Genomic DNA, 8,839 nt, shown 5'->3' with positions numbered 1-8,839 from the left:
ACAACACTTAGACCGCGACTCCGAGGCACCTCCACACCAAAAGGAACAAATCGCATGTGTCCGCTTTGTGTGCCCCCGGTTTGGAGTATGGACTTCGTGTGGTGTCTTCAGTGTCGGCTCCTCATTCTTTGTTATTCACACCGAACTATAGACTCATTGCTCCTTTACCGAACTATTTGCGGACACTCTTACCCTAGACCGCTCTCTTCTTAAAGCCCCGGCCGCTAACGCCCGTCTTGCCCCCCCCCCCCCCACCCACCCCCCCCCCCCCCCCCCCAAACTAAGCCCCCCCCCCCCCCCCCCCCCTCCCCATCCCCCCCCCCCCCCCCCCCCCCCCCCCCCCCCCCCCCCCCCCCCCCCACTTTACTCTTCAACGTCCGACCAATCAGAGCACACTGTGCTCAAAGGGAGGGTGGGGGCTGGAGCTATTGGAGCTACAACGAGCCGTTAAAGGCAGAGAGTGAAATTCAGTGAATGCACGTAGTTTACAGAGATGCTGTATGAGAAACCAATGTGAGTTTGGAAAATTGCACAATATAAATCTATTCTAGTAGACCTCAACAATGGAATTATGATCAGTAGAAATGGCCATGACATGGGACCTTTAAGAGCATTCCAAGGAATATGACAAAAAGTGTATCTCGAGCCGGTTTCGCAAACTTACCTACCCCACCTTTAATGAATTGGTAATTTAACTTAATTAAAGAATGTGAGTACTCCTTCAACCTCTGCTAACTGGTCATGTCATTATAATAAATAAACAGATGAGGAGGAGAAACTTAATGTGTGGCTTCATGTGTTTTCAGGGAGAAAGACTGTTCATGGCGACATGTTTGGGGCTATAATCTGATGTTTTTATGATCGAGTGTTTGGCTCCACATGGTTCTGTTTCTTTGTGTTTCGAAGCTCAGCCCTCAGGTGGCACTGACCCAGAACAAGTGCAGACAGGTGATGAAAGAAAACGTTACCTGGACAACCTCTTTGACCACATAACAGCAAGACGTGTGGGCGGCTGATCTCACACACACACACAAATACACACAACCTGTGGCACTGTGCAGTGTGAGAGGAGGGAAATAGACTACCAAGGGCGAAAAACTAAAAACACTTTCCGGTCCTTTTAAGAATCTTTTAAGACAGAGGTTTGCAGGAATATCTCAGAATTAGGAGATATTTGATGTTCTTATACTACTTTACAATGGCATTTTGCAGGCTTCTGTAAATGCAGTGTAGATAGAACAAATAAATAACCCAGTGAAGACAACTATGAAGAGTAAAAGCCCCAAAGAAAATACAAAAATACAAATAAGATGTACAGTCAAAGGTGTACCATTGACAGCTTTTGTTTGGGTGTTAATAATATGTTCCTTCTCTCTGTCTGTACCTGTGTACTCTCAGGTTCTGAATAACCCAGCTTCCCTCAAATTTATTTTGGGTGTTTATCTACGTCGGGATCCTTATCTACGTCGGGATCCTAAGTCGTGGCTGATCCTGAGTTCTGGACTTCGAGTCGTGGCTGAACCTGTCTCTGCGGTCCTGCCTGACTCTCATCATACTGCTTCCCTGATGGCTCCCACAGGATTGCTGACATCCTCGTGGATTCATCTTCTTATTATAGACACATGCATTTCCAAACATTCGGTCTACCTACGCTGTGAAATTTATTATCTCTTCAATTTACACACGGCATCTATTGCACGTCTGTCCGTCCTGGGAGAGGGATCCCTCCTCTGTTGCTCTCCCTGAGGTTTCTCCCATGTTCCCCTTTAAACTGTGGGGTTTCTCTGGAAGTTTTTCCTTGTACGATGTGAGGGTCTAAGGACAGAGGGTCTAAGGACAGAGGGTCTNACACAGACACACACACACACACACACACACACACACACACACACACACACACACACACACACACACACACACACACACACACACACACACACACACACACACACAAAGATGCAGTTGTCTTTGAATTACTGGGTCGGACCCAAGGCTGGTTGTGGTTAGATTTAAAATGGGTTCCAAAATGACATCATGTTTTTCAAACTACTGGCTAGAGGAATAATGCCAAATCATCAAGGTTCTTGCAACTTGCAACATAGGGTGAATTGGAAACTGTAGCCAAGTACATTAGTTGCCCAAACTTACATTTGTCTTGAACATGTCATTAAAGTCTGGTAAAGATCTGCAAAGACGAGGTTGATTTTAATTAGAAAGACTTCTTGTTTACACACATAGTATAAACACAATATTGGAGTGTTTACCAACCAAAGAGAATACAATATTATTCACACTAAAACAGCTTGAAAATAGCTTGAAGACACACATTTTTGTAGGTTCATTTGGTTTAAGAAAATGCTAGATTATTAAAAACTAATTGTATAATTCAGTTTGTACACTTCATGGAAAATATGCTTAGCTACATTTTAATATTCTATGCTCCATAGGTAGCTTACTCGATGAAAACAACTCATTCCTGACGGATGAAATGGTATGTTTCTTCTACCACACACACTGAGGGGGGTGAAGATAGCAAGTGTTTGGTTCCAATTATGTTTTCCTCTAATTCTCTTTTCTTTTCATTACCCGTTTCCCCATCAAGCTCCTCTGCTTCTCTGATTGGTTTCCTATCTGTGTATCCTGCTTTGGTAGTTTCAGTTGACATGTATATTAACTTTCCTCTGGTTCCTCTGCACCTTCTCAACGCTGTCTTGCTTTTATGTTGTCTCCCTTGACTTTGAATCTCTTCTTTCTTTATCCCAATTCCAGGTTTTTGTGACGCTACATCTCTCTGATGCTTGACACACAGATCCTTCTTCCCTTGTCCATCTTTCCTAAGTTTCTTGTTGCTCATCTTTTCCTGTTCCAACAGGTCATGGTCCTCTCCTCTGTCCTTCACAGGCTGATGTGTGGCCTCTAGCTGAAGGACTTGTCTAAACCAGCAGAGCCTTGAGAAGCGGCCCTGACAGGCAGCTGAGCACACACACACACACACACACACACACACACACACACACACACACACACACACACACACACACACACACACACACACACACACACACACACACACACACACACACACACACACACACACACACACACAGCAGTGTTGTGTATCCTTCACACTGGCAGCAGTTCAACTCTGTTTACCCCTGTACAGCAATAAGCTCAAGAGTAAGGAGTTGGTGCAATTAACTCCCACTCTGTTTGTCCGTTACACACACACATGTATGCTGACAGCCATTCCAAACAGCAGGAGGCATGAAGCATAGCAAGTTGTTGAAAAAAAACTACTTTTAAAGTATTACAATATGATACTTTCATGTACTATATATATGTATGTGCCTTTATGGGGTGAACCTGTGGTTTATCCCAGGCAATCAAACTAAGCATGTCTGCATGTGTGTATGTAGTGTGTGTAGTGTAGGCACAGAGCATTCAATGTCCATAACCATCACCCCTGTCAAATAAATATAGAGAGAGTGGATGGAAGACAGGGAGCAGAGCACATTGAAAGAAAAGGTAGCAGGGAAAGCAATGGAGTGGGAGGGACATTTACATTCCCTTCAGGCTCTTTTCCAGAGCTGCTAAGAATCAGTGCAACAGTATAATATGCTGCAGGTACTCTAATAATACAAATGACATGTTCAAGTTAAACAAGTGGAACATCAACAGTAAAACATGTTGACATTAAGCCTGGGAACATGAGGATCAGGTACCTGCTGCATGCTGCTCCCTCTGTGAGGTTGGTACAACAGCCATGTGCAGAAAACTGGGTCCACATTTACAGATATGCCCTGGACACTGACCAGCAGGACTGCACCTAGACAACACAGAAACACAGAGAAAAATAACAGAACTGTGGAAAACAAACAGATTACAATGGCATTCGGAGATAAGATACGTCAGCCAAGGCCAACGATGCATTCACATTCTCTGCTGATGGTCCCATTCATTCAGTTGGAATAGTTGTGGGTGTGATTATAGGCTTTAAGTCTTAATGTGGAAGCAACATGGCCGTTGAAACTTAATGGGTTGTTTTCTCTTGGTTAAAGCGTTGATGTTATCGTCTCACTGAATCAACTGAAGGTAATAACCGACTAAATAAAGTGACTAAGGGGAAACCTCTTCCTCTCCCGAGCAGTTGACAGTCCTCATGACCTGCTGCTGGGTATGCAGCCTGCTTGATGGAGCAAAGCAAGGAGCACAGTTTGTTTCAATGGCGCCGTTCGAAGTTGAGTCACACTAAGCCAAGAATAACATTTTCTTTTGATACATTTCTATGAAACTCGAGCCTTTCTCTGGGTTTTGGTTTACTCTTAAATAATAATCTTTACCAACAATAAGCGGGCCCTGAGGTAATGCATTAGGATCCTATCAATAATGATTCCCATGCCGGCAGGATTAGCGCAGGGTCTCTGGCGTGCCGTGGAATGTCCCAGCATGACGATAGGAGGATGTTTCAGCTCTAGAAGGACTTTCAGCATTTAAATGGAGCTTTGGACAGAACCCCGGTCTTCTGTTTCAAGCCCTGAGGCAAAGTGTTAAAGTGTGTAAGTGTAAATGTGTGTGTGCATTTCACCTCCGACAAAGCCTGATTGCTTGTTGGTTTGCCTCACATTTAAGAGTTTGTATAACATGGACACACACACACACACACACACACACACACACACACACACACACACACACACACACACACACACACTTGGCAGGAGTTGCTCCCTCCATTATTCCCTGTGAACAATACAATTAAAGCTCTAATTTGCTCCACTTTAAAATGTTCAGCGATGTGTGACCTGTGAATGTGCTTGTGTGAGCATTAGCAATATGAAGTAAATGTGTATGTGTGTGTGCATATGGTCATTTATATAAAGTATTTTGAGTGTGTGTATGTGTGCATCTACAGTATAGTATGATGTCATGGTGTATGCATGCATCATGTCAGTAAGTCTACTTATTGACCAGGTGCATTTCAATCTTCAGCTGTGTTTTCTTTCTTGAATTTACGTTGTAATTGGATCAAGTCAAACACATTTCTTCCTTTATTCTATTACTCCTACCTCCCTATCCATCACCACTTTTCACTGTGTCCCTAACAACAGCCATACTGGTATTTGTATCCGCTTATTTCAATTTGGTTCTAAAACACTCACTCACTTACTTAATTCAGCCTTCATGTATACCTCTCCAACACAAACTGTCTCCTCATACTTGTATCCTTCATTGCCCCCCCTTTTTCCCTTTCACCCCTTTTTACCCTTCCTTCTGAAACCATACCTCCACCCTTCCTTGTCATCCTACATCCACCTCTTTACCCCTCCTCCCGATGAAGAATCACAACCTCAGCCCTGTGGCTTGAACTCATATACCACAGTGTGGCTGCGTAATAGGCTTTGGCTGTGGCTGTATGCTGAGGCCTGACTTCAAGTGGTTTCATCATAGCCGGACAGCTTGAGCAGTATAGGCCCCAAAAGGCAGGGAATGGGCTGAGTAACTAAGATGTATTCAATAAACTGACCCTAAATTGCGGTCTATGGGATGCACTGAGCATGACAAAGCACATTCAGCAGAAATGAGTCATATCATAATAAATCATATTACTTACTAGATGGATGGTTTATTTAAAAAACATATTACAGAGATATTTAAAATATATAAAATGGCTAATTGCAAATAGCTATGTCAAGCAGAGCTGTTTACACATAATGCACGTTAAGGCAAGTGACACTGCCACCAGTTATTTTATTCATTCTATACTTACTGTGGAACAGTCTCAAAGAAAAAGAAAGTGTTCATAGAAAAGGAATCCTCTGCAGGACCAGAGCAGAACACTGTGTCATTGCCACAAACAAATACAAAATGTAAGATTCCATTATAACCAAAATATCTTATCATCAGCTGATGTGTTTTGAGAGTATTCAAGTCCAGACTGTTGGATGTCTAAATAACTGACTGAGCTGAAGCAAGTGGCATTGTATCAGCAGTGTTTAAAGTTTGATGCCAGCAGCTGTCATCTTATTGTGGCTGTGTTTAACATCTGTTCGGCTTCTGCAAATGACAGCCATGACCATTTTGATACATCACAACCCCACTCAGAAAGCTCTCTTGCTGAAATTAACAGAGCAAATCTTTTTTTTCAATCTTTTCTCTGAGTCTCTCTCTGCCAATTTGACAGTGACATAGAAACAAAATATGTGTTGACCTGGCTTATGAGGCTTTGAAGAACAAGGCTTTACCGTGCACGCATGCATGTGTTTTGTTTCATTAATGTGTTGACATAACTGTCCCGAGTGTGACACCTCCTTTGAAGCATGCAGCACCATGAAACAGCCCGGCATGCTAAGGCGACCTCGGCAGCAGGCTAAACGTTGTTGTCTTTTCTTCTCTAACAGTGTAGCATATGGGCAATTACAGAAAGTGATGACAATGATAACAGGGGTGTTTTTCTTACTTCCTAAATTATTCCTCGAGAAAACACCAGAAAACTTCTCAGTGGCCCAGACTTTGAAAATACACAAAGGCGCAGAATCTCCGTGCAAACATATGTGAATACACACTTACCTTGACTCACCCACAGTTGACCTATTAATGTCAGAGGTGTTTTTTTTTCTAAGACCTGTGGAGTTAAAAGAGAGCACGGGGCTGCTGGTGTTGTTTTACGGCTGTCTGACATCAGGCTGATCACAGCCTGAGGCTACAGCATTAGACCAGACTGAGTGGAGGCCTCTAACCTGTCTAGGTTCTTTAGCCTCCTATGTACTGGGCCAACAGCCCCAGTAATCAGCAACACATATTTCTGTCTTCATATTGTCTTTTTATCAGGTGACATAATTTATACATTGACATTTTCAAATGCAAAATCTGTTTTTGTTCAGTCACTACAAGCATGAAATTCAATAAACTGGGAGCGGTCGGTTCAGTGCAAGTTAAAAAACCACGTCCCACAGTGGAGACCAAAACCCTGATTGGGGTTACAGAGGGCGCAACCTCCCAACTAAAGGGCCATGACCCCACCATCAGAGTTACAGACAGGCTAAGGGAGGTGGGAGAGACTCACCATCTACCCCCCAGGTAGACTGAGGGGGAGGACTCATGTTTGAGCCCCCTCAGAATCGCTTCATTGTTGGACGTGAGGCAGCGCTGGGACCCTGAGACCAGCTTCTCCAACAGAAAGTAAATAAATATAGCCAGCCCGCGTCAGCCAGATGACTTCGGACAGGTTTGGTTAATTTTGAAGCCAAGTAGCAAAACAAAACATTACGCCAGCGTGCAGGGCCTACTTTAATTGCTTTTCCGATGAGCTCATGACTTGAAGGTGTCCTGGAGCGGGCCGTGCTGCCCGACAGGTGTTCTACGGGTGCACGTGTCAATGGAATGTGTGTGAGGGAAAGAGCAAGAGAATGAGAGAGGAGCTGATTACAACACTAAAAAGGGGCTCAGCTGTGTGTAACTGGGTACACTGAACAGTGTGTCAATATGTTTGATAGAAGTGTGCACGTCTGGAAGAGGATTAGGGCCACATGAAAAACATTTTTGGGGGCTGTGACATTTATTTATTTTTGGAGAAAAAAGTCAGAATTCTGACTTTAATCTCAGAATTCTGACTTTTTTCTCGGCACAAATATAGGTTTTATAGAAGGAAAACCTCATTCACTTCATGAAATGGCTGCAGCACCAGGAGGCAGCAGGACATTTAACTCAGCCTCTGAGAAGTGCAGCACCAGCTGATTTGAACACAAATTCACCATCAACTAGTTGTTCATTAAAATGCATATTAGCAGTATATTGGCTCTTTATTAGTCATTATAAAACACTTATTAATGTCTTATTCTACATGACCATATTCTACAAGTAATAGGCCATTAGTTGAGTGTTTTTCCTCAATAACCCTCTAATTAGTGCTTATTTATTGTAAGTAGGGAAGTTGTTGTACATGAGTTTTGTTCTTAATATGCTCTGCTCAATATGGGCCTAATAAGGCAGTAGTATCACAATAATAGTAATTAAATAAATATGATATATTCTTATGTAACAAGACATGAAACTATAAGTGTTAATTGTGTCTAAATAACTCTATTGCTGGTGAAGCTGGTACACCAGCAAGGTCTCATTATGTTAGCTGGTGAAGTTGGATTACCGATTTAGCTAAATAAATAGAGAGAGAGAGAGAGAGAGAGAGAGAGAGAGAGAGAGAGAGAGACAGAGACAGAGAGTGAAACAGACAGACAGACGGAGACGGAGAGACAGCAGTAGTTGAAACAAAGCGGTATAAAACATTGTTTTGACTGGCGCTAACAGTCGGGACTCTCTGGAGTGAAGATCAGTTGAGCGTTTCTGGAACTCCGCCCAGCGGCTGCTCTTCTGAGACGAACCGCTCTGACAGCTGTCTCTATTGTTTTCTGCAGTTTGTGTTGACACTGAAAAACGTGATGTCGTTATTTAAGGGTAAGTTAACTTAACGTTATCATAAAAGTTGAGAGAGTTACGTTTTGTTTAAAATCGTCAATGTAATGCAAGTTAGAAGTTTTCTGTTGAACATGACGTTAGCTAACGCTAGCTTACTCTTTTTACCATTGTTATTTACTATAAGCAATTGTTGACTGTAACGTCTATTAGACCCTCCAAAAAAACGCGGGCTAAAATCCTTGATTATGCGGGCTAAAATCCTTGATTATGCGATAAAACATGCAGGTTTTTATGTGATTTTATGCTGTGAAATTACGGGAAGTTGCGAAATATGCGGAAAGTTGCGAAAAAGAATAGATTTTTTTAAAATATTGGGCTGTCTTATTTATTTATTCACACACACACACACACACACACACACACACAA

The 8,839-nt window shown here is 42.7% G+C and overlaps 1 protein-coding gene across 1 annotated transcript in view; it reads right to left on the bottom strand.

Annotated features, from left to right (window-relative positions):
- The window catches only part of LOC104967272 (vacuolar protein sorting-associated protein 13B-like), a 71,198-nt gene that overhangs the window by 3,156 nt on the left and 59,203 nt on the right, over window positions 1-8,839 (bottom strand). The window contains exon 4 of the mRNA XM_010796687.1: window positions 3,723-3,826. Coding sequence (XP_010794989.1) covers window positions 3,723-3,826 — 104 coding nt within the window. The remainder of the gene's footprint in view (window positions 1-3,722; window positions 3,827-8,839) is intronic.

This window comes from Notothenia coriiceps, unplaced genomic scaffold, assembly GCF_000735185.1.
Source record: "Notothenia coriiceps isolate Sejong01 unplaced genomic scaffold, NC01 NC01_scaffold00037250, whole genome shotgun sequence".
NCBI classification, from domain to species: Eukaryota; Metazoa; Chordata; class Actinopteri; order Perciformes; family Nototheniidae; genus Notothenia; species Notothenia coriiceps.
This window is presented reverse-complemented; position numbering and strand designations above follow the sequence as displayed.